Consider the following 27,263-nt stretch of genomic DNA (forward strand, 5'->3'; position numbering starts at 1 on the left):
GGGTGATGATTGACCTCCAAGGTTATTCCTCTTTTTATTTTTATTTTATTTTATTGTAGAATCAACTCTCGGCAGTGGCCAGCAGGGCGGACATGTGGCGCATGCATAAGGGCGCCGCTCTCATCCCTACCACCTTCAGTTTTAATGCGAAAAGATGCTGAAGAAAGAAGAGAAGCAGCGGGCCGCTAGGGTGGAGTAAAGAAGAGCTGCTCAGGAAGCAACAAGCGCATCAACCTCTGAGCAAACGAATGCTAAATGTACAGAGAAAAAGGATGAAAACTAGGAATGCTCAAGTCAAGTGTATTCACTGCATGTTATCGTGCAGTGCGCTATTACTGGTTACAAATAAAGTTGTATTCTTTAAAGCATCTTTCATTTTGAGTTTTGGTTTACTGGAATTGTATGTCATAAGGCTGGTTGGAAGCATGCACTGATAGCACATCGCCACACCCACCACACGATGAACCACCTGGATTGGGACCTGATTGCAGTAGGTGACACTTCAGCACCACACTTGAACAGTGTGAGGTTTGTCACAGTGGATGCAGTGCCAATCCTGCCACCAACCCCCAAGTTTCCCCTGTAAGCTGGAGGACCTGCTTGAAAGGGCTAAATGCAGATTAACGTCATACCGAGGAGAAAGCAATTGCAGGTCAAGGGCTCAAGCAGTCACTTCTGGTGTTTACAGGATTCGAACCGGCCACCTTCCAATTGCTGGAGCAGATTCCTAGCCTCAGAGCCACCACTCCGGCCAATGTCATAAATGAACAAGGGAGGAAAAATGCTGGCAGGGAGCTATGCATAATGGCGAGCCATAAAAGAAGAGCTGGCCACCTCAACATAATTATTTTCTATTCCTTAATAGGTGAACAGCTTCATCTTTATAGCTTACGCTCAGATTGACTACAGATGGTGACGGTCATTTCCATGTCTACCATTATATTACTCACTTCTTGACCTACAACTCTCAGATGTTGTTGCGTGTAACAACAGTGTGAATTTTAAAGTATGTTTTTGGAATCTGCATATCCAATATGAATAAGCCACTGAATCGTATCAGCCAAGGGCATTCGATGAAGTATTGCTACAGCAGACAGCCAAATATACCAGCCAGATGCAAGTTCTGCCAGCCAACTGTGACAAACCTGAATAACTTTAACTAACACTGTGCCCTCTGCAGGCCTCAGCCCTCCATCTGCTCCATTCTTGCTTCTTAGATTCAATCCTGGTAGCAGATTTTTATTCTAAATCAATGAGTCATTCTTATGTCTAATTGGTGTGTTTGTTTCATTTTCTTTTAAGTTTTTTCTTCTTATTTTGCATTCAGAAAAGTGCTCCAGAATGATTTTTACATTTAGAAGAAATTATTTTTTATGCTTTTTGTGCTTTTTCCATGGCTTTAAAATCCAAACTAGCTTTTACAATTTTCCTGTAAATTCACCTTTTGCTGCGGAGTTTGCTCTCCTAATTGTATTCAAATACTGACCCAGGTGCAAATGACACCAAATGCTGAAGTGCAGCTGCTACATCAATGTCATATTCAGTTGTGAGCTAATGAGGAGAGACTAGCGTTTTAAGATGTGCACTACATACCCAAAAGTGTGTGCACACCCGTCCAACTGACCAAGTTCAGGTGTTTCAGCAGCACCCATTGCTAAAAGGTACATAAAATCAAGCACTTAGCTATCTATGCAATCTCCATGGACAAACATTGGCAGTAGAATTGATCATAGTGAAGAGCTCAGTGACTTTAAACATAGCACTGTCATAGGAGGCCACCTTGGCCACAAGTCAGTATGTGAGATTTCTGTTCTGTTAGATCTGTCTTGGTCAACTGTAAGTGCTGTTACTGTGAAGTGGAAGTGTCTGTGAAGTGGAGCAACAACAGCTCGGCCATGAAGTGGGAGACCACTCAGACTCACAGAGCAGGACCGTCAAGTGCTGAAGCACATAGCGTGTAAAAAATTCCCATCCTCTGTTGAATCACTCACAACAGAGTTCCAGACTGCCAACATCAGCAAAAGAGCTGTGTGTCAGAAGCTTCATGAAATGGGCTTCCATGGTTGAGCAGCTTCTCACAAGCCTTAGATTACTATGTGCAATGCCAAGCATCAGCTACAGTGGTGTAAAGCATGTCACCATCGGACTCTGGAGCATTGGGGGAAGTGTTTTCTGGAGTGATGAATCACACTTCACTATGTGGTTGTCTGATGGATGAATCTGGGCTTGGCGGATGTCCGGAGAATGCTACCTTCGGGACTGTATAGTGCCTACTGGAAAGTTTGGTGGAGGAGGGATCACAGTCTGAGGCTGTCCTTCAGAGTTCAGGCCAGTCCCCTGGTTCCAATGAAGTTACTGTTGATACTACAGCACACAAAGACATTTCTGACAGTTGTGCACTTCCAACTTTGTGGCAACAGTTTGGGGAAGGTCCTTTTCTGTTGCAGGATGACTGTGCCCCTGTGCACAAAACCTGGTCCATGATGACATATTCTGATTAATTTGTTGTGAAGGAACATAAGTGGTCTGCACAGAGCCCTGATCTCAATCCTACTGACCACCATTTGGGATGAACTGGAATGCTGATTATGAGACACGGCCTCTTGATGAGCATCGGTACCTGATCTTACAGATGTTCTTTTGCCTGAATAGCCACAGAATCCCACAAACAAACTTCACAATCTCGTAGGAAGCCTTCCCAGAAGAGTGGAATCTGTTACAGCCACAAAGCAGGACAACACCACATTAATGCCCATGGTTTTGGAATGTGATCTCCAACAAGCTCATACAGGTGTGATGGTCAGGTATCCACAAACCTTTGGCCCATATGGTATATTTGTAGGCCATTGTTGAAGTACCAGGGTTGGTTATAAAGAGAAAAGCTTTACAGCTAATCTGTCTGATATGTTATCACAATGTAGACTAGCTGTGTGTAATGTAAAATCAAGATGGTTATGATGCTACCTTAGTATTTCCAAAGTCAAGCAGACACCTTACATCTAAGCCAAGCAGCCGCCATACTAACCCAACATAAGTGAAACGGGTTGCCTTAGCCCTCATAAAAGGAGCAGGGGCCACTGAGATACCTACCATCCTCATAAGAGCACCACTTTAGCACTAACCGTAGAAATGTATCCTTCCAAAACACCACAGAGATGTTTCTAGTGTAGGTAAGCTGGGGGATAGCTGCATAATGTATCGTGTGTGCTACTCCCTTATATTGCTAGAAGAGGGTTGGAAGAAAGTAATTTATGTTCTGCAAACACGTTTTAAATGAAAAGTGTGTGTGTTTTTGTCCCAACAAAGCTAATAAAATACAGTTGGCTTCATTGATTTTTGCTGTCTTAAAGCATATAGTTAATTAACAGTATGTGGTATCTTATGCGTGACAGAGAATGCACTACCTACATGTATCCTCCCTTAAGTTTTCAGAAATATGTCAATGTTACTGATTTGACAGCCTTCCCTCCTGAAACTGTCAGTACCAATTTGTTAGGACTCTCGCAGCAGAGTTTTGAATCAATTGGAGCTGTGATATGAAATTAGAAGTGGCACCTGCCAGTAGGGAGTTACAATAATTGATACGGGATGTGATAAAAGCATGGACAAGTTTCTTGGCATTAGAAAAGGACAGAAATGAGCGAAGGGAGGAATCAAAAATGACACCAAGACTCCTTACATTAGGAGAAGGTCTGATGAGATTATCGTGAAGAGTGACTGAAAAGGAGCTCATTTTCTTAAGTTGCGCTTTAGTGCCAATTTGCCAGGAGTTCAGTTTTGTTGCAGTTTAATTCTAAGGAGTTCTGCTTTAGTCAGGTTTTAATTTCACTGAGGCAAGTTGTGAGCTGAGAAAGCTCTGATGAAGTTTCACTTTTAACATTGAAATGGAGTCGAGCATCATCTGCATAAAAATGATAACCCAATCCAAAGCTACGAATAATATGGCCAAAGGGAAACACATATATCTCTCAAGATAATTAATCCCAGATAAACTCCACAAAGAGTCAAACACAGAACTGAGGTACAAGCATCAAGACGCCCCTTACCCATTGTATACCTGCAAGGCCTAACACAACTCCTCCTGTTTTGTATATTTTACTTTAAATGTTAACAAGTTTATAATAAACAGGACATTCACAGAGACACACATTACCATCTAATGTACCTGCAAACTGCCTGTCTGATGTTCCTCTTGCCCCAAATTTAGTGACAAGCTTCCCATTGGATTGGAAAATGAAAACACAGCAAGCCTTGTTATCCACAGCAATGATGTGACCATTACGATCAACTGCTACACCTTTGGGTCCCATTAGCCGACCAGCTCCAATTTTATTCTGTAAAAAAAAAATATAATAAATGCAAAGTGAAATAGCCCAAATGCTGAGAGAAAGTGATATGTATGCCATTTACCCACAACTACATTTTCACAAATTAGAAGCCAGGAATTCTTGACAAAAGTGAAAAATTTAAAACAAATTTTCAAAACATATTCAAATAAACACACGTGCTACCTAAGAGCAAACTAAACAAAATCTTAGAGCAACTTGGCTATCATCTACACCAGAGGCTTTCAACTCAGACCATGGAGGCTACAGGTTTCTTAATTGCTGCTAATGGAATAGACTTTTTTCCTTGATTTTAATTGATTTGCTTTTTTAAGATTTGTCTTTTCTTAAGCAGCACCCAAACAAGGATCTCAGGCAAACCGAGCAAAACAGATGACCGGCTAACTTGATTCCATTTGCACCTACTGTATGTGTCCATCAAGCAATATCTACTTCAAGAAAATATTTAACAATAAAGAAGTGAAAGTTTGGGAAAGACCAATCTGATGTCAGGGGAAATATCAGCAGTTTTAGAGACATGTGATGTTGCAGATGATAGCATTAAACAATTCAAGGAGTTAAACAATGCACTACATCGGTGGCTTCAAATTAAGATATTAGTTGAAATGAAAATGGTGACCATCTAGGAACTGACTTTGAGATTCTTAGCTGATCATCTCTTGGTTTTCTTTACATCTCATTATTGATTGTCTGCTGGTTAGGGAAAAAAAAAACAATTAAGAGTGCTGAATCTTAGAGAGGAAGCCCATTAAAGTTAAGGAAAAAGCAGTCTGTCCCACCAATAGAATGAATTGGTCACTAATGAGGAAGGTGGCTGGAATGAAAACCTGCTGGCACAGCAGCCCTCCTGAATCTGAGTTTGACTCCCCTGATTTAAACTGGTAAGGCAGATGAACTGAATTAGTTCCTCTTAAATTTTGCTGTAGATAACATTCTAACCTCGCAGTTTGCTATATATTTTATTTCTGGTGGCATGTACTGTATGCTATAATACTCATAGATAGCATTAAATTTGTATTATTTGTATATGTCTATAAGATATGAGTGTAAGACAATAAAATTCACATATACTGTACCTTTCCCCACTATCATGATTTTAAATATTGAAAATAATAACTCAATGAACATTACAGCTAATGTAAATTTGCTTTAATGAGTTACAAAAGCAAGGAATCCACAATGTTATGTCTTTTACTTTACATGAACACAAAAATAAATATTTATAATATGCATATACCCTTCATCCAGAGTGGCCACTTAATTAAGTGCACCCTCCCACCATTCTCACGTAATTGACTTCTCAGTCAAGGGGCACTATGCAGGTACCAAGGGATCGTGTATGCACAGTATGTTATCCAAATGAAGAGACTAAAGGTACAAGTGACTTTTAACTTAGCATAGTAGTGGGCACATGAGTATGTCTAGAACAGCAGTATTGCTGCGATTTTTCAGTCTGTGCCCAAGCTAAATGGGCTTCCATAAAAAGCAATAAAGCTAATGAAGTCAGAAACAGACTGTTGATGAAAAATGCAGAATAATTTGTAAGTAACAGGCAAGCTAAAAGCTGGGAGTAACAGTAGTGCCAAAGAGATGGATCAGAAAATGCAGCTCATAGCACCTTAATACAACAGTGTCTGGCAAGGCATAATAAGCCAGCTAAGCGTTGCTGCACCCACCACATGACAGAACAGCTCGGGATCCTGGTTGGCAACCATACCCCCCCAACCCCCAGGTCAGACAAAGGGTCCAGTCCCACCCCCCAGAAATGACCATCTATCTACTGCAGCCAGGTATTACGTGGGTGTTCCCTTGGCCTGGTCCAGCCTCTCAGGCCCTTAACAACGACAATCCTGCGAGCCGGATCACCCTCAGGAACTCGCGCCACATGGCCATAGTGCCATGTGCCCAAAAAAGACATCAATCAATTGCAACTAGTGTAGAATGCAGCTGCTAGAATCTTAACTAGGAAAAGAAAATCCGAGCACATCTCTCCAGTTCTGATGTCACTATATTAGTTACCTGTGCCATTTAGAATCGACTTTAAAATGCTGCTTATGGTTTACAAAGCCTTAAATAATCTCGCTCAGTCCTATATTTTGGAATGCCTTTCACCTTACACTCCAAATCGTAACCTTAGATCTTCAAATGAGTGTCTGATTATAATTCTAAGAGCTAAACTTAAAAAAAGTGGTGAGGCGGCCTTCTGCTGTTACTCACCAAAAACCTGGAATAGCCTGTCAATAGAAATTAGCCAGGCTAATAGGGTGGAGCACTTTAAAAAAACTACTAAAAACTCATTATTTTAACATGGCTTTCTTATAGCTTCATTTTAGTTTAACCCTGATATTCTGTATATGCATTTAATTGTCATTATCATTTTTGGTGGCTCCGAAATCCGTATCAACCCCTACTTTCTCTGCTGTTCTTTTTCTGGTTTTCTGTGGTTGCGATCTGCGCCACCACCACCTGATCAAAGAACCGTGCTGTCCCTACATTAATGGATTGAAGGCCAGAGGTCCACATGACCGTCATCATCAAGTTTTTCCATATGAAGCCTGAAAACCATGAGGACTGATTGAGATCATTTATGTTAGGTTAGAATGCCTAGGGTTGCCTGGGTGGTCTCGTGGCCTTGGAACCCCTGCAGATTTTGTTTTTTTCTTCAGCTGTCTGGAGATTTTTTTGGTGTTTCTGTCCTCCTGGCCATCAGACCTTACTTTTATTCTATGTTAATTAGTATTGCCTAATTTTATTTTAATATTTTGGGGTTTTTTTTTCTTTTTTTCTCTTCCTTCATCCTGCAAAGCACTTTGAACTACATCTTTTGTATGAAAATGTGCTATATAAATAAATGTTGTTGTTGCTGTAACTGACACTCTCTCATAATAAAGGTAATGTGCCTCATTCGGGACTCTGTGAGCAACCATTCATTTGACACAAAGTCAAACCAGTGGTACCTAAAGGTTTTCGTGAAGAAGTACAGTACTGAAGGAGTCCAGCCTTCGTCTCAGGTCACTGGATAGTATCCATGTCTCTCAACCATACAGCAAAACAGAAAACACCAGGATTCTAAAGACTTGGATCTTTGTCCATTTGCAAAGCCCTTTCCAGTGACCTCATGACCCTCCCCCCTCCCCCATGCTCTCTCAGTCCATCTACTGATTTCATAGGAAGAGTCACCAGAGACATGAATGTCACTGCCAAGGTAAGTAAACCTCTCAACTCAGTCAACACTCTATTTGCAGACAGACACACTGCTGATGGCTGTGCCCAAGAATTCATTTAAATGTGCTAAAATTAAATGGGTGGAAAATCATCAGAAATATTACACAATCTCCTTTATATATTTCATATAACCAACTAGTTTGATTGCTAAATACACAGCACATTTTCAATATAGAGCTTAAAAATCTATAAATCTTCTAACAACTGTATAACCTTTTGATGAATTAGAAAGGATGTGTTTCAGATTAAATGGAATACTAAAATGAGTGAAAGAAGTCAGATGTTTGAAAACATGGAAATGAAGAATCAGTAGGTAATCGATATCTTTCCTATACCAAAGGCTTAATTATCTCAGGAGGACCAAAGTACTTTAACGTGTCACACCATTAGCTGACTGGCATCTGCCAATGTGCGATGTTTGATTTCACAATATACACACCTACAGCATCCCTGGAAAGCTTTATACTAAGACATAAAATATGGAGGAATGATTCAGTCAGGAAGACTATGGGAGATTAGACATCGATACAAATGCAAGGTCAAAACAGCGCTGAAAGTCAAAGTGAGGAGTGGTTCATTAATAAAGCTCTTCCTTAAATGCAAGTGTCAACAAGTTAGAAAATGGTGCCCGAGAACTAACTGATTTTAAACTTGGATTTATTTAATTTTTGTTCAGTTACTTCATCAAAGGCACAGTTATAACATTTTGATTATTAAGTATTTTTGTAACAGTGGATTAAATTACAAATAACCATGATAACAGATTATAATTAAATCTGTTAGTGGTGTACATAAAAGACATGTATCATATAGTTAAAAATGAAGGCTAATGCAGTGGCTGAAACAGCTTTCTTAGACAGAAGACTTGCTTAGACAAGTGATGTAAAAACTGATGTACTATTGTTGGTATCTCTTGATAGAAACACCCATCCGAGAAGTAAAATCTGTATTGAAGTCTCAAGCTAAAATTGGTGGCTGCAACAGACGATGATGAATACAAGGCCATTACAGCACTTTGCCATTACACTATAATAATGCAAATACTGAGAACATATTTATTCATCAGTGGCCTACTGGTAGTGCTGCTGCCTTGCATCAAGAAGACTACATGGGTTTTGCATGTTCTTTCCATGTTCTGTCTGTGCGGGTTTCCTCTACATGCTCCAGTTTCCTAAATTAGCTCTGGTATGTGTGCGTGTGTTCACCCTGTAATGGATTGGCACCTTGGTCAGGGATTGTTCCTGCTTTGTGTAGGATGCATGGGCTTTATTGTAATAATGCTGTGGATAAATGAGTTTGGAAAGTTGATGGAATGGATGGGCAGGTGTTTATTCACTACATTATAATGAGTCACACCAGCAGAAGAAGGGAACCGGTGTGACAGTGGCTCATGCAAGTTGCTGACAGCACAACTACAAGAAGCATCAGGCCACACACACCACTGTGTTAGCATTTTATTAACTTCTACCGGGAATCTGTTTTGCAGTCAGCCTGGACTATTGAACCAGTAAAAGAGGCATTGTGCTTTTAAAAAAAATGAACACTATGATTTAATAAGAACCTGGGAGAAGAGACAAGGTTAAAAACAAAGCGAAGATCAAATTTGGGAGATCAAAAATACTAGCAACCAAAGTCAAAATGCAATATAAAATTCATAGACAGAAAAAGTTCAAAGGATGTTCAAAAAATGGAGAATCAAAAAGAGTCATTAATCAAAGCAACTACAAGAGGGATTGGGGGAATCTGTGCACTCTCGGACACAGAGACAACTTTGAGATGTACTTTTATCCTGTTGCGTTATGATTGACAGTTCACATCCTCAGAGGACACAGCCCTGGCAACATCCTGCTGGAAGTAGTATCTTAACAATGGGACCTAAAAATAGACAACATAGCAGGGGAAAAGGAATAGAAAATACGTACTGTATATATTAGCAAAACTAAGCCAACAGGCGAAAAACAGTGACCACCAGAATTTTTGTGGTAGAAAACCCCGCAAATACACGAAAAAATCAAAACAGGAACCATAAGAATCTACGTCATAAACTAAGAGATACTAAGAATCCTGACAAAGATGGAGTAACCTCTCTCAAGATAAATTTGAAATAGTAAACTAATAATTTATTTGTTGCAGTTGCACTGAATATTTCATTGTTCTAAAATACAAAAAGAAAGTTTAAAAATTCACCAATGCTTTTCTATGGGAGTTTTCAACATTTCAAACTTTGCACAGAATGGTCAATTGGAAATATAACTCAACTGACACATTTCTTTTAAGAATAAGTGTACCAAATTTCAATGAAATTGCTTCGCTGGGACTCAAGTTGTTTAATGTGGACAAGCAGACAGACATGATGACAGTTGCTGCTTTTTACATTATACTTAAACACAAATAATAAATGAACAGGAATAGGGAGTCTCATGGAAGTGCCTTATTATGAGGCAGCAATGAATGCTGGATTGTCAGCACAACACCACAGAGATTTCAAAGGCACATACTGTAATTCACTGGCTACTTTATTAGGTACACCTTGCTAGTTACTGTGTTGGACCCCCTTTTGTCTGCAAATCTGCCATAATTCTTTGATGGCATAGATTCAGTAAGGTGCTGGAAACATTCCTCATGGATTTTGGTCCATACTGACATGATAGCATCACGCAGTTGCTGTAGATTTCTCGGCTGCACATCCATGATGCAAATCTCCCGTTTCACCACATCCCAATGGTGCTCTATTGGATTGAAATGTGTTGACTGTGGGGGCCATTTGAGTACAGCGAACTCATTGTCGTTATCAAGAAACTAGTTTGAGATGATTTGAGCTTTGTGACATGGAGCGTTATCCTGCTGGAAGTATCCATCAGAAGATACACTGTGATCATAAAGGGATGGACATGGTCAGCAACAATACTCAGGTAGGCTGTGGCATTTAAACAATGCCCAATTGATACTAAGGGGCCCAAAGTGTACCAAGAAAATATCCTCCACACCATTACACCACCACCACCAGCCTGAACCACTGATACAAGGCAGGATGGATTCATACTTTCATATTATTGATGCAAAATTCTGACTGCAGCAGAAATCAAGACTCATCAGACCAGGCAACATTTTTTCCAGTCTGCTCTTGTGCAATTTTGATGAGCCTGTGTGAATTGTAGCATCAGTTGCCTGTTCTTAGCTGACAGGAGTGACACCTGGTGTGGTCTCCTGCTGTTGTAGCCCATCTCCTTCAAGGTTCATCATGTTGTGCGTTCAGAGATGCTCGTCTGCCTACTTTAGTTGTAATAAGGGTTATTTGAGTTGCTGTTGCCTTTCTATCATTTCAGAACAGTCTGGCCATTCTCTTCTGACTTCTGGCATTTTCACCCAGAGAACTGCTGCTCACTGGATATTTTCTCTTTTTCTGACAATTCTCTGTAAACCCTAGAGATGATTATGTGTGAAAATCCCAGTAGATCAGCAGTTTCTGAAATACTCAGACCAGACCATCTGAGACCAACAACCATGCCATGTTCAAAGTCACTTATAATAGCCTTTCCTCCCCATTCTGATGGTCGGTTTGACCTTTAGCAGGTCGTCTTGACAAGGCCTACACGCCAAATGAGTTACTTCCACACGATTGGCTGACCAGATAATTTGTGTTAACAAGCAGCAGCTAAACAGGTGTACCTATTAACGTATACACGCACTTTATCATATAGAAAGTACAGATTAGCTATTGTATATACCATGTTATTTTTCCATTTAAGATCAGTGATATTAGTATTATTCTAAACATCTTGCAGTTTGGCCTAACATCAGTTGATCAACCAGGAAATGTGTTAAAGAAGCCAGTTAGGGCCCAGACAGAGTCTGAAATCGCTACACAATACAAAAGATATGACCAATGAAAACGAAGTAATGTAATAAAGTCCATGGTTAGTCTATTAAGCTGACAGGACGTCACTACTTCTCATGTGAAATTTTTCCCAGTTTTTCATCAGCATGTTAAACATTCCATCTGTTTTAATCCCATCAGTGTCGATTATTAAATTAGAACTATTCATGGTGATAATAGCATTATGTTATGAATTTATAGCATTGAATTATAGAATCCTACACATCCATCCATCCATCCATTTTCCAACCCACTGAATCCGAACACAGGGTCACGGGGGTCTGCTGGAGCCAATCCCAGCCAACACAGGGTGCAAGGCAGGAAACCAATCCCGGGCAGGGCACCAACCCACCACAGGACGCACACACAAACACCCACACACCAAGCACATGCAAAACCCAATTAATTTTCTATTTCAGTCATTTCACAACTAGATAGAAAAGGTGTGAATGCTGTCATATTAATTGCTACAGGTACAATTCCTTTTAAATTCAATGCACAATTTACACAAAAACACATTTTTAAAGGTAACTAAAAACTGTATTTAATTTAATTTGTAGGTGTTGCTCACCTTCTTAAAAAAGAAGCATTCGTGATAATTGTTTTGTTTCTCTGAACACTTTTTCACATACTTAAAATGGCTATCATAATACCCACAAAAAACATCTGCGTGACTAATTTGGTCTCCAGTTTAAAAATGTTATACGAACACTAATAGCCAGCAAAATATGTTAATAAACAATTCAATGACTAAATGGTAAGAACAGAAGCCTCATAGCTTGTGGCACAAGCAGCTGATTGTGGCCTAAGTGGAGTACACAACATCTTATTCTGTCAACACTTCCATCCACCCCGTCCATCCAATTAGGTTGTATCTAAGATGTGTGAGGAGAAGAACAGAAGAATGAGTTGGGTTATTTTCTTTATTCCTCCAGCTGCTTCCCAGCAGAAATTGACGCTACCCGTGGTGCCGCGGTATTAGGGGAGATCCACATGCAAAACTTCAGGTTAGGGTTTATGAGTCTGCTGCAGTGCATCTGTTATCCACTTGTTGAGACTAAGAGAAGAAAAATACCTACTAGGTAGTCCTGTTCTAAAAAGTTACCAATTGTGCTGCAAACCGCAGTCTTACTGAGTCAGTCATCACCACTCTACCAGCACATGAACTCAAAGATGTCATCAAGCTTGACACGGTAGAAAGCTGAAGATAATTGTGTTATATGCACATGATTTCTAAGTCACTATGGATAATTTATGTTATTTCAGTAAGCATTGTTAATTTTGCAGAGGAAATCTTCAACTGTTCTCATTTCTTTTATATAAATTGATTTATGTGCAATAAATGCAGATGTTTACAATGTTTTTAAAAGTTAAATACTGTAAATTGTTCTCTCTTTCCCCATCCACACTCCTCCATCTTCCTCCCATTGTGGAAAAACTAAAATTTCACCTCTGTACATTACATAATATTTCTCTTTCACTTACAGTCTACATTACAGAGTTCTATTTAATTACATAATAAAACCATAAGGTCAGTTCTTATAGTGCCATACACTTTGGCTCCTTCTGTCAAAAAGGCATGTAGTGACTGTTACACCAGTACTCTGAATTTGTAGGCTTTTGTTCTGAATATCCAAGCTGTATTATTCATTGACTCCAGATATCCAGATACTTTTATCTGTCTGGTGCCTACTGCTGTTACTGTCTGCTGATCTTGCAGAGCCTCACTTCTTCAAGTACCCATGGAGCTGTGAATGTTTTGTTTTACTGCCCCATGATTGGCTGGGAAGCTTGAACGGCTGACAATATGAATATTTTACACATCATGCACCTTAGCGTTGGCCCAAGGGGTCATCTAGATTTTACTCAGTTTCTTGGTTACCTGGCACTGCCCAAATACAATTTTTTTTTCATTAAATATAATTTTTATATTTCAGTTCATAATTTGGCAAATAGCTAGATTTTTTCAACAGGAAGCTAGAATATCTACATAAAAAAACATTAGTCTTTTGTAACAAACACTGAATAATTTATAGAAAGATGTAAATAGTTTACCACTTCAGAAGATTTCCATATGAAGGCCATAAACATTTTGATGACAGCATCACTTACATAAGATAAACAGTTGTTTGCTTGTTGGTAAGACAAATATTAAAACAAATCAATAAAATGATCATTTCAGAGTGAAAGGGCATCTTACACTAATAGAATAAGGAGGGAACATGACTGTCAATAAGGCACACAAGAAACAGTAGCATAGAATTTGCTGCAAGGTAACAAAGGGACACAAATAAGAGAGAGGGTGATACGAGAGGACCAATCCATGACACCTACATGGCCTGCATGCATTAAAGAAGAGTAACATAGTAACTGGTAATTCTGGTCTATTTCTAAAAATTGTATCTGCCGTGATCTCCAGCTCTTTGAGATTAGTTTGAAATGTTTTGGATTTATTTCCTTATTGGTCTTGGTGTAGAGCCATCTTACTAAGTGGCAGGTCATCTGGCCTTATCTTGGAGAATGGGATGAGTTTTGTAAGCAGAGTTACAAAGACTTTCTCAAGCTCAAGAGTTGACATTAATCATTCATATTGCTAGATACATTTCAAATGTATCCCTAGCATGTCATTTAAAGCGCACATTACAAAGTTGTCCAAATCATATTTCTTCCATCTTAAAAATTTTGGGAAATTAAGGCACTTTCTAAATAAACAGGATTCTGAGATATTAATTCCTGCATTTATTTCTAGTAGGACTGACTACTGCAATGCGGTGTTCACTGGATGTTCAAACTGTTCTTTATACAGCCTCCAGTTAATCCAAAATGCTGCTGCAAGAATTATTACAAGAACAAGAAAATATGAACACATAACTCCAGCTCTTAAATCCTTACACTGGCTCCCGGTTAAGTTTAGGGCAGATCTGAAAATCCTCCTTTTAACATATAAAGCATTAAATGGCCAAGGTCCGGCTTACTTGTCTGAACTTATCATGACTTACAAACCAGAGCGCACATTAAGATCTCAAGATGCCGGTCTGCTTATGATTCCAAGGATTAATAAAATAACAATGGGAGGTCAAGCTTTTAGTTACAGTGACCCTAAACTGTGGAATGGTCTGCCTGCTAGTATAAGAGGCGCCCCTTCGGTCTCAGCTTTTAAATCTCGGTAGAAGACTCACTACTTCAGTTTAGCATATCCTGACTAGAGCTGCTGATTAACTGTACAGACTGCATCTCTGTTGTTGGTCATTAGCACTAAAACATAAGTAATATGGTAGTTATAATTTGATACTAACCCTCACCTATTCTGTTTCTCTTCTTGTTACTCAAATGTGGCACTTGGTGCCACGGCCCACCTGCCAAGTTGTTTTGCCTGCCTAAGGTAAAGTCATCCCTGATGGAGGATCACAGGAATTGTGGGAAAGAGGAGTCCTTTCATTGGATTAGCGCTATTTCAGCTGTGGAATGGCCAAATGGGGGAGGCAGCTTGATGAATGAGGTCTCCAGGACTCTAAACAAATCCAAATCATATTATGTGATATCATCTACTGTTAAATTCTACTCTGTACTTCTAAAATTTTTATTTTTATACTGTATTGAGGATTTGTTCTGTTCTGTGTATTGTACTGTATTGTATTGACCCCCTTCTTTTTCACACCCACTGCACGCCCAACCTACCTGGAAAGGGGTCTCTCTTTGAACTGCCTTTCCCAAGGTTTCTTCCATTTTTTCCCTACAAGGGTTTTTTGGGGGTTTTTTCTTGTCTTCTTAGAGAGTCAAGGCTGGGTTACTGTCAAGAGGCAGGGCCTGTTAAAGCCCATTGTGTCACTTCTTGTGTGATTTTGGGCTATACAAAAAATAAATTGTATTGTATTGTAAATCTTATGGGAAATTGAATCAGTGGTGAGGATAAAATTTGTGATTCCGATGCATCTTATCTTTGTCTCATATGCACCCTAGGCCAAATTTCTAGAGTGAAAATTAATTCTGGATATCTGCAATAAGATATTCATGACTTATAAATGATTCCAGGAAGAAGTAATACATGAAAAACTATATGTATACTGTAAATATAGGTTATTATATATATATATATATATATATATATATATATATATATATATATTATAACGACCCCCGTGACCCTGTGTTCGGATTCAGCGGGTTGGAAAATGGATGGATGGATATATTATAACTTTGTGTCTCTGCTGCTCGCAAACAACAAAACTTTTAATTCATGTGGATACGCTGCTTCATTAGGAAGCAACACTACTTTTCCCTGATGGCAACATGAATTAGTCGATCTACAAGTTTCCAACTTAAAAGTTTAAAGCCAAACAATTCAATAACTACATACTTCTGTCATATCACCTATGTCCATATATTCAATCTCTTTTCACTTTTACCTTTTTGTCAATACCACATTGAATTTTGGTTCTGTGGTTGGAATTATATTGTGACAATGCAACATATAACTGCCTGTGAGTGAATATCGTTTCTTTCTCTCTACATGAACTGTGTCTGACAATAGCATTCACACAAATGAGAAATGATTGAACCGTGGGCGGGGTTGTAAATGTTTTAGATGTGGGCAGGACTTTTCTGAATCTTTTTGCATAAAGTCTTGTCTCGCAGGGCTTGAAATTTTCTCTCGCGGGATTTCACTTTCAACAAACAACCAATCTTTTAATTCTCGCAGATACGCCTCTTCATTGGGAAGAAACAGTATTTTTCCGTGATGACAACATGAATTAGACAATCTACAAGCCTCCGACTTAAAGGTTAAATCCAAACAATATATTCAATCTCTTTTCGCTGTTCCGTTATTTCACTGAGTAGTAAATTCCATTTGTTTATGCTAAGTGCAATCTTTACTATCATTTTTTTGAGACTTTCGAATTTTCATACTTCAATTATCTCTAACCTGCTCTGCATGTGTATTACGCCAACATTTTTGAATTCTTTACGACGGTCTACTTTGTCATCTACTCTTTGTCTTTTATTTCCGGCCCTGGGCATGGTTAAATCTCTTGGCACAAAGTCTCGTCTCGCGGGATGTGAAAGTGTCACTCTTCAAAAGATCATATCTCGTTGCATAAAAAGTCACGTCTCCCAAGACTTTTTTATTATAATATATATTGTGATAAGCAGCCCGGACACACACAGACGGACACCGTATTCAAGTCCACCACACGTTTATTATTCACCATATTTACAATAAAGTGCCCAACCCAGTGCACAAAGCACCAATCACCCCTTAAAGTCTTGGCCACACAACAATGCCTTTCACAGTCTCTTTGGTCCGCCTCCACTCCTCTCCAACACGCTTCGTCTTCTTCCTCCCGACTCTCGCTCCTGACTGGAGGGAGACGGCCCCTTTTATATGCCCCGGATGGGCTCCAGGTGCATCCTCAGGACTTCCGTAGCCACACCCCTGTGTGGCGGAAGCTCCCAAGGAGAAGCCGGAAGTCCACCGGGTGCCCTCAAGTCTCTTCCCCCCAGCACTTCCCGGTGTGGCGGAAGTACTGAGGGCCAATGTTCCCAAGGCATCGGGGCGCCCCCTGGCGGTGACCACGGGCCCCTACAGGGTTGAGCTTCTAAGCTCCGTACCCGTGGTCCCCAAAGCCACCAGGGAGGGCACCCCCTCGTGTCCTGGAGGAGGCACAAGCCCTCCTCCACTCCTCCTAGGCGTCCCGGCCGGGCATGGACACCCGCCGGGCACCACTATATATATATATATATATATGGTTGAAATAGTTTACTGTCAAATAAATGCAAAGAGTACACGACACGTGTTTCGCCCTCATTCTGGGCTCATCAGGTGTACACACTCCACTGCACTCCCTCTCGGGAATCGAACCTCGGACGTCAGCGTCAGAGGCGATGCCCCTAACGTTGCGCCACGGCGTGTGGTTCGTTTATTTGACAGCATGTAGATCGGGGTAATTACATTCACGGCATTCGTAGTCTGTGTCACAATCTGATTGTATGGGTGGTTACCTACCAGGTAACGCTTGTGGTTGGCCAGCAATCTGCTAACATCCGCCACGGTGCCCTCAGTTTGTGAGGAGCAGATCATAGAATGGTTGAAATAGTTTACTGTCAAATAAATGCAAAGAGAGGGAGTGCAGTGGAGTGTGTACACCTGATGAGCCCAGAATGAGGGCGAAACACGTGTCGCATACTCTTTGCATTTATTTGACAGTAAACTATTTCAACCATTCTATGATCTGCTCCTCACAAACTGAGGGCACCGTGGCGGATGTTAGCAGATTGCTGGCCAACCACAAGCGTTACCTGGTAGGTAACCACCCATACAATCAGATTGTGACACAGACTACGAATGCCGTGAATATATATATATATATATATATATATATATATATATATATAAGCCATATATATGATAATTTATTGGATCTGGATGCGTGGCTAGTCAGATCAGTTCAGGACATGGCACTTACTAAACATCATTCTTACCTTAAACTTTCCATCAGATGTAAAGATGCTGACCCATTTGTTGTCATAATCTGCTACTATAATGTCTCCATTCATGTCAACAGTAATTCCAGTGGGGCGCTGCAGCTGACCAGGAGATCGTCCCCTCACCCCAAAGCGCAGTTTGAATTGTCCATCATTTGAAAAAACCTGCAGTGATTAACATACAAACATATTACATTTAGGGTAAATTTTCGTAGTTTTAATACAGGGTGAGTCAAACAATTTATTCGCAAAACATATTTCATATTTGCAAGATGATTTACTGGAATGTCTCAACCTGTTCACCATCATGTGGATGCTTTCATGTTCTCAGTCAAGTCTAATGAATCTTGATTAAGGATTACATACATTTTCAATAGTCTGCATATTTTCCAAATGTATTTTAAAAGTGTCTAAAAAAACTTGCTGATGCTGACATAAGCTGACCAAGAAAACTTGGAATATTTCTCAAAATTACTATTATATATGAGATTAGTGGAGAAAACATCTTGTTATTTATTTATAACCATGTGCAGTATTGTTTGGTCAGCGCATTCTGTTAGGAAACTAGACAAATGGATACATGGTGTAACATGCCGATGCACTCAGGGGCTTAGTTAACTGATTTGAAAGTTGGAGCATTTTATATTATTTGTTACTTCAAAAAGTAATTTCTCACATTTTTCATAACTGTGAGTCATATACAAAAAATAACAGTGATAATAGAATGCAGTTTCATGTGTTAATAAACAATATTACATAAATCATTTTGAAACTTGAACTTTATTGCTAAGCAGCTTAAACGCTAGGAAATTCTCTTGGTGTTACATCCTTGCACATACATGACACACCATCACAACATGATATAGAGCAGTGGTGATACAATACTTTGCAATATCATGTAGTTAAAAACACAGCCCAAATAAGCTTTTGGTGGACAAACAACTTGCAAATGCAGCAGATTCCAACTGAACTGATGTAAAATGGCACTGAAGTGCGATGCTGGTTGGGGAGGGTCTGTGACTGATTGTAGTTCAAATTCCTTAAAACATTTTTGAAAGACGTACCACATGAAGAGTTAAAGCCTCTGTTAAAGTCTCAGGGTACATCAGACCTTGGTGCAAAGTAGGCCTTGAGCTTTTTGAATAAATTATAGAGAAAGAAAAATCATGTTGCTTCATCCGGACAAATAGACGAGACAATGACAGTAAGTACTTATTTCATTATATGTGAATGTACCTAAAATCATAATATGCTGAACTTTACATCTGTAAAGAGAAAATTTTGCTGCACAAATTAATGTCAAGGCAAGTCAACATCTTTAAGAAGTTAATATCTAAAGCTGACCAAACAAAACTGTAGTGAAGGAGAACTTGTCGTGAGTTTCACTGCTGCAGCTTGACACTCTACTTCTCTGTAACTTTCCCTTATTTTCAAGGTGTATCTGCCCATCTTGCTTATTAAAACAGACTATTTTTTTTTGTAAAATTCAGGTAGAATGTATTTTACTGGCAATGATTTATTTCTTTTGGTTTCCACTTCAAGGAATCTGTATTTTCCCACACTTGTGTAATCTGCCTTTATCACTCTCTCATAGCAAGACATGAACTAAACAATAAATCATCATTATCTGAATTGTTTCTTTTTTTCCAGTCACAGTTATTAGGTACTGTAAGTGACCAAAAGTCATGAGACAGAATGTCACCATTTATGGGTTATTTGTGAATTACACAATACAAACACATTCTTGGGCAAACAGCGAGTGCTGATTACATACCAGCCTGCACACAAAGGGCCTTATGTACACACAGATCATGTGCAAACTCTATAGGACCCAAGCACTTGTAGGAAATAGCTGAAATGCTACAATATTATTGTGTTTATACTCTACAATATGGACTTTCTTTCTTAACTTATGTCAATGCTTGTATTCAGATGTTTTAAGAAGTTGATAAAGCCTGAATTACAAATTATTTTACAACTGATGGACTGCAGCAGTCCCTTCAGTTAATCTTTCAATTGCAATTACCACAAATGCTCAATTAATGTTTTACATGCATGAAAGCACCGGCAGTGATGCTGAGGGTAGGTGACCTCTATCATTTGTCACAGGCCAACATATTAAACATAGTGCATGCAAGTAAGAATCTCTCTGTACTCCTTACAAATGGCAATGATGACCATACAAACCTATAAACATACAAAACGCTTCATTTTTAAGTATTTGTTTTAAATGATTTGCAGCACAATCCGTCACCTTTTTCTGTGCTTATAATATTTCTTAATTAATAATTTAAGCAAGGTGGTGCAGTTGTAGTGCTACTACCTCGGAGAAAAGTGACCAGGGTTTGTGTCCCAGTTCTTCCTTGTATGGAGTTTGCATGTTTTCCCCGTGTCTGTATGGGTTTCCTCTGGGAGATCCAGTTTCCTCCCACAGTCACAAAGACATGCAGGTTAGGTGAACTGGGGATGCTCAGTTGGCCCGTTTGTGGTATATGCGTGTGTGTGAAATGTATTCCCTTGCAATGGAGTGGTGCCATGTCCAGGAGACTGTTCCTGCCATTTGCACAATCCTTGCTGGGATAGGCACTAGCCTCCTGCAACCCTGCTCAGGATTAAGCAGACTAAGAAAATGGTATGGGATGGCAATTTAGTAATACTAAATAGGGCTATGTTGTATTTCCAGATTAACCTGGGAGGTAAGTATGGGTCTGGACATGGCCCTATAAAACTCTCAGAACTCCCCTTGATGTCGCCAGGATGTCCATTTAAGCCTTCTGATCATTAAACTGCCCAGCAACCCTGCAGGGGTCTGCCTTATGAAATAGAGACCATCATAAGGCCACGCGACGAGCATAAACAAAAGGTGCAACTCGCAAAATAAGAGGGGAGCCAGCAAATTCAAACAGGTGTGCGCACAAAACTTTTTGTATGGAAAAGGTGGATACAAATTCACAACCAAAGAAGAATGCTGGTTGGTGGAAAAAAAATGTCAATTACTCCCAGTAAACGTGATGATAGTTGATATAGTTTTTTGTAATTGAATCATACAGTATATATCAAAAGGGGCATACGTCAGCATAGGAAAGTACCTACTATTCCAAATTTGCTTTCAGCATTTGCATTCTATTTTGATAAAAGGACACATAAAAGTCACAAAATCAAGAATATAAATGAGCATTACTGTAGGTAGCGCTTTCTTTATTCATTAATCTCTTTCTGAGGGTAATGAGAAGCCGAAGCTACCACGTAGACAGAAACCTGCACACTCCTTTACGCGATGCTAATTTGGAGAATCTAGGAGTGCTTTATAGAGCAGTCCATCATAACAAGTGTTTAATCAAATTATGAACCCCTGCATAATTTTTGGAAGAAATAAGTGGATAGGGCTGGCGAACTTTGTTGGGCCGAATGGCCTGTTTTCGTCTAGATTGTGCTAATGTTCTAAAGTACCACTTAAGCCAGTCGGCCTCCTACACCCCTTCCCAAATTTGTGTGACGTATACTCTGCCAGCAGAAGCACTGATAGGGCCTACGTCTAGTTTTACTTCTTTGACATATTTAGTTATTCAAGCATCATATATATAAATCATAATCGACAAGAGAGCATTTGTGTTTTTGTCAAACATATCATAAAAATAATCACACTTTAATACACCCGAACAGTCTGCTTATTAGGACTTACCTGTCTGACAAGGCGGAGAAGAATGAGAGCTGGTTATTAAATTATGATGTTGCTTCTAAGACTACACTGCGATTACGTTATTTTAGAACTTACAAACACGCAAAGGCTCTTTGTATGCGAGATGAGTAAATAACTAAATCTATCAACAAGTGGAATCAGTAGGCACATTGTAGTAATGACAGGTAGCGTATTAATAAAGTGCGTGCGCGTTCACATGAATCATTGTTTTGGAATTTGGTCAAATAAATTACCTGACCGAAGTAAAGTTAGCTTGCCGTTCGACATTCATTTGACATTTGCATTTTACAAGTGATATTTTGTTTTTTTCTTTAAGGGGAAGACCCTTAAAATGACAGATCCCCATGGATTTCTGCAGCCTGGCGTTACAGCCTCGCCTTTAAAACGGAAGGTATGCGTTTCAAAATAAAAGACCCCGAATGATAACATGACGGTATGTCATTTTAGGGGTCTTCGATGGAAGAAAAAGTCAAAATATGAGCTGCAAAATGTATATTAGGGATTGATCTTTAAAAAAAGAATTTGTGTCTGTTTTATCTTTTACGCAGTTAACTTTACATTGGTGTAAGTTATGCGATATTTTAAAAATATTAAAAAATAATTAGTAATGTTCACAAAACATGTAAAGGCTGTCACAAAATTCACAAGTACAACTGTATACATTGGTGCTGATTTTATGTGTATGTTGCACTCATTTCGGACCGTTTTCGGACTTTCATTGCGTTTTGAGAGCTATTTTTGACAGAGACATTTCTGGAAAAAAGAACGATTGTGAACAAGTTGTGAGAAAATCTGAATTTCCACTGTTGGTTTTAATGACATTGCCATTATCGTTTCGTATGAAGCCACAAAGTCGGCAAGTCGACATGACAGCCGGACTCCTCTCGAAGATGTGCTGAGTTTAAATTACCCGGTGTTCTGCCGATTTGTGCAGCCTTGTCAAAATAAAATACGCATGCAAATATTTACATGTTTTAAAGTGTAAACGTCGAAATGAACATAACATTTTTATGATATTACTTACATTAAGGCATTTTTTTTTCTATAGTTGCACATGCCAATCGTATTCGGTTTACAATCACAACAGGACAAAAAAAATAAAACAGATACTAAATTAGGAAAGGAATTGGATTGATGAATTGGACACATTTGCTCCTAATGGCTTAAACGACAAATGATATTTTTAGTAGGGTCTGTTTTTATTTATTTATTTATCTATTTATTTAAGAAACCAATTTATTGACTGTTTAAGAATAATCGTATATTGCACATGCACAGAAGCACATTTCCATAGGTTGCCTGGTTCGACAGAACATCTGGCTCAGGTGATCATGGTTGCGTATATATGGGGTGGCATTTAGTCCAAGGCTTGCCTGCTTTGGCTCCTCTCCACAGTTAGTAACAGACACACATACTCGCATTTATATTAATTTATCTTAATTGTTCAATGGTAGAATTGTTATTGTAATGTACATAATGTTCCGGTATATGTACGCACAACGTAAAAATAGGACTGATGTTATAGTTTTACTTTTGCTACACTAGAACGGCAGCTACATTATTTCAAATCAAAATTAATTAGAAAGTCGGCTCGCCGCTGTCATCGTGTTCACTCGGAAGTGATTAACATTTCTTTTGTTTTTAATTTGTGCCTACCTTTTCCATACACTCCACTCGGATTTTGATCGCTGCACTTGCCTGCATTTGTTCACATTCTTCTTATTTTGTTGCACAGCACTTGTTTGAAGTCACTGACATCCGACTTATGTTGTTTGTGGGCGACACTTGTCTTCATTTTTTATCGTTTATCCTTGGGGATACAGCATTAGGCCACCGTACTGATCGTGTATAATTTTACACTGCACATAAGGCAGAGAACAGGAATTCAACCCGGGACCCTGGGACTATAAGGAACATTGATCACGTCATGCGTTTTATACATTTATTTTAGGCATAGAGGATGAGAAATTTATATTATTGAAACTTGGGTATTATTGAAACTGCCTCGCAGTTAGGTTCGCTTCCCGGGTCCTCCCTGCGTGAAGTTTGTTCTCCCTGTGTCTGCGTGGGTTTCCTCCAGGTACTCCAGTTTCCTCCCACAGTCCAAAGACATGCAGGTTAGGTGCATTGGTTATTCTAAGTGGGTGTGGGCTGGCGCCCTGCCCGGGTTTTGTTTCCTGCCCTGTGTTGGCTGGGATTGGCTCCAGCAGACCCCTGTGACCCTGTGTTCGGATTCAGTGGGTTGGAAAATGGATGGATGGATGGATAATGGATGGATGGATTATTTAGAGTAGTAGTATAAGTACTATTTGTGATTTTTCAGAATAATATACAGCCTTAAATACAAACTCTTTAATCACTGAATCTATCACTGCCCAAACAAATGAGTACAGACTTGAAAAAATCAAGTGAACTGCTCAAGTGTGTTTCAGTGCCTCATTACTTTTTGATTGAAGGAAAATAAACCTTTGCAAAAAGGCTTTCCCAATGATTTAAACAAATTTCAACTGGTAAAGTTAAACCAGTTTAAAAAGAAAAACAGGTTTAGTCTGCATTTATCGCTGATATATTTTCAAGTGAGTGACAGTGCCGCCTCACTGCCCGGCCTTCTGCGTCTGAACCTAGTTTGCCGCACTGCCTGCATGGAATTTCCGCAGGTTTTTCTTTAACATCCCAAAGACACACAGGATGGTTAGGTAGCAATTCTGAACCATGTGAGTGTGCACCTTCCCTGTGATGGACCGGTGTTCAATCTAAGGTTGGCTCCAGTATGTGATCTCTGTTGGTGGAACAGGCTCTAGCCCCCATTATCCTGAGCTGGTTTAAAAAGGTTAAACAATAAAGACTGGGGCTGGAGGTTAACCCAAGTGTACTGGGCACAAAGTAGAAAATATCTCCAGCAAAGAGCAGCAGTCCATCACTAGGCCCACTCACATACACAACCACATACAGTACAGAGTGTTATTTCTCACTCTTGGGAATGCGTGACTTGACTGGAATTTGTGGTTGCATGGCTTTGCATTTTTATTTATCTGTTATTGTCAAGTTACGTTTAGGGTAAACTTCATATAATTGATTGATTTGTTGTTTGTTCTATGAATGTTTAATCCTAATGATTTAATTCTTTACAATAATCATTTTTATATAAGGCACCACATAAAAATATGCTTGTATAAATGGCTAAATAATAAGTATGTTTGGTTAAGTATGTCATAGCCAATAAGAACTATCCTTCAACCCACCGGGCAAAGAAAAATAGGTACTGTATATAAATTTTATATTTTGAAATGTTTAAAGAAAAGTTATGACTAGCTGTGCTCCTTTCTTCCAGATTGAGCTGCATACCTGGATGCACTGGTTGTTGCTGTCTGCTACGACTATCCTTCCATTTCCAGAAGCAGAGATTCCCTGCAGGTTTGTGAATTCCCCTTTTTCACGACCTCTTGTCCCTAAAGAATAAATAAATAAAAGTGTTTTAGACATAAATTATATTGCATAAGGAAGTGACTTTATTACCACAGACTATAAAAATGAAAATAATAAAATGCATGAGGAAATATCCTGTCATTAAACAGTATAGCCTTGTGATTGAGGAAGTGAATGTAAAACCACAAGGCAGCAAATTCAGCTTCCACTGTTGGTTACTGTGTGACACTAAGTAATACGTGCTGATCCCGTATGATTTACAAGTCCTTGTACATAGGATTTTATGCACAAGCTGTCAGTTTTGGCTTTGCAAATCCAATTGTGTAGCTCAGTAATGCTGGCCTTTCCTCAGCCCACATCCTTGTTCTCAAGTGTCACGTGAACTCCTCTGCCCCCAAACCCCAGCATACATTCCAGGAGTTTCATCCGCCTACAGCACACACTGGTCAGTCTCACTTCTGGACACATCCTCAGCTTCACCTGTAAATAATTCCTGCTTGCTTTTTTGAGTAAACAATGTGGCATGGACTGGAAGTCAAAGTATAATTTTTATAATTTAAATTACAAGATCAAAAAAACTGCTCCTTTCTAGGTGAGCCGTTGACAGGATTCTCATGTACCCAACGAGCAGCAAACACAAAGAGCACCAAAACTGGTTTGGAATTTCCCTAAATTGGTCCTGCAGTGTCATTATCAAAGAAAGTGTTACTGTTTGTTCTCTTTTGTCAACTTTCTGTTACACTTCAAGAAAAAAAAAAATTAAACTACCAAAGTTTCAGCTACTAGCATGACTTAAGATTCAGGTTTAATTTCTGCTTTGAAATTCAAGCAACAGTTCACCTAGTAAAAGCTTTCTACCTGAAAGCAGGATTGTTTTTTTTTGTTGATATCAATCACCTCTCCGATTCGAGTATTGGGGCCCTTTGGTAGGGTGTTTGTCTTAAGTATGACTTATATTACTTTATTTTATGGTGAATTCATTTCACGTGGTATAAAGATTGTCATTAAGATTAACAAACAGAGTAATCCATTAATGTTTGTAACAACAAGAGAGGTGTCACTGTAGCAACCCTCTAAACTCCTAATAATGATTCCGAGCCTTTCAAAAATATTTTTGGATTTTTTGGTCATTTACATATGTGGTTTTTATTTAGCTTCTTCATGGAGAATTTCTGCATTACTTTGTTTTATTTTTACTTTATTTTTTGCATTTTGTTTATGCAGCACCATCTAGGCCAGAGTTTCTCTTCAGGCAGCTCACCTATGCTTTGTAAAGCCCTCATGTGTCTTTAGGCGTCCCTGCCAGGATAGGCTCTGATCCATGACCAGGTCTGGCCAGGAGGCCAGGGGAATAAAAAGGCAGACAACTGGTTACTCTGGCAACAGGTCCAGGGGGCCAATATATCAATATAATTAGGAGAGCTATTCAGCTCTGACTATTTATTCCACCGATACACTAGATGGCAGGCATTCCTAGATTAGCATTCCCACATGGACATCCACAGGGCATGCTGGGACCTGTAGTCCCATGGGGCAACCCTGTTGGGTTCCATGGGGCTGACAGAGGAAGCTGCTGGGATGTGTGATGTCTACTTTTGGAAACTTTTGTTTGACCTGGAAGTGCTTCCAGCAGGGTATGCCCTGGTACCCACAAGTACTCAGATAAAAAAATCTGCTCTGCCTCAACCAGAGCTTGCCTGGGAGGAGTGGAGGAAGGAGTTATTATTACAAAGAAACCTTTGTTAAGGCAATGTATTGTATAAAAAATAATATTTCAACCCAGGACTTGGGTTCCATCTGGGGTTTGGTGTGCTGCAGCGCCTCCTTCAGGTCAGAATGTACAGACATCTTCTTAGTGTTTTGAAGATGGCAGTGCACATTTCCTAAGAGGTTTTATAAAGAAACAGCTTTAAAAATGTGAATTTGCTTTTCTGATCACCCCTCACCCCTTGTAAGACATGGACAAATGGGAGGAGAACAGGGAGCGCTGGCAGAGTGGATGCACACTTCTGAATTGAGAGTAGCACAACAGTTCACAAGCAAGAAAACCCTTCTAATCCAGTTAAGTCAAGTCAAACTTTATTTATAAAGCACATTTCCAACAGCTGGAACTGAAGCAAAGTGCTGTACAAGCAGTAAAAATATAAACTGCTCAAAAAAATTAAAGGGAACACTTTGAAAACACATCAGATCTCAATGGGAAAAG

The 27,263-nt window shown here is 39.4% G+C and overlaps 1 protein-coding gene across 2 annotated transcripts in view; it reads right to left on the minus strand.

Moving 5' to 3' along the window:
• The window catches only part of LOC114650710 (tripartite motif-containing protein 3-like), a 126,207-nt gene that overhangs the window by 26,193 nt on the left and 72,751 nt on the right, over window positions 1–27,263 (minus strand). For both annotated transcript variants that reach the window (XM_028800518.2, XM_051926750.1), the window contains exons 7-9: window positions 24,977–25,080; window positions 17,929–18,096; window positions 4,166–4,334 (exon numbers count right to left, since the gene is read on the minus strand). In XM_028800518.2, the coding sequence (XP_028656351.2) occupies window positions 4,166–4,334; window positions 17,929–18,096; window positions 24,977–25,080 (441 nt within the window). The remainder of the gene's footprint in view (window positions 1–4,165; window positions 4,335–17,928; window positions 18,097–24,976; window positions 25,081–27,263) is intronic.

Source organism: Erpetoichthys calabaricus, chromosome 4, assembly GCF_900747795.2.
Source record: "Erpetoichthys calabaricus chromosome 4, fErpCal1.3, whole genome shotgun sequence".
NCBI classification, from domain to species: Eukaryota; Metazoa; Chordata; class Cladistia; order Polypteriformes; family Polypteridae; genus Erpetoichthys; species Erpetoichthys calabaricus.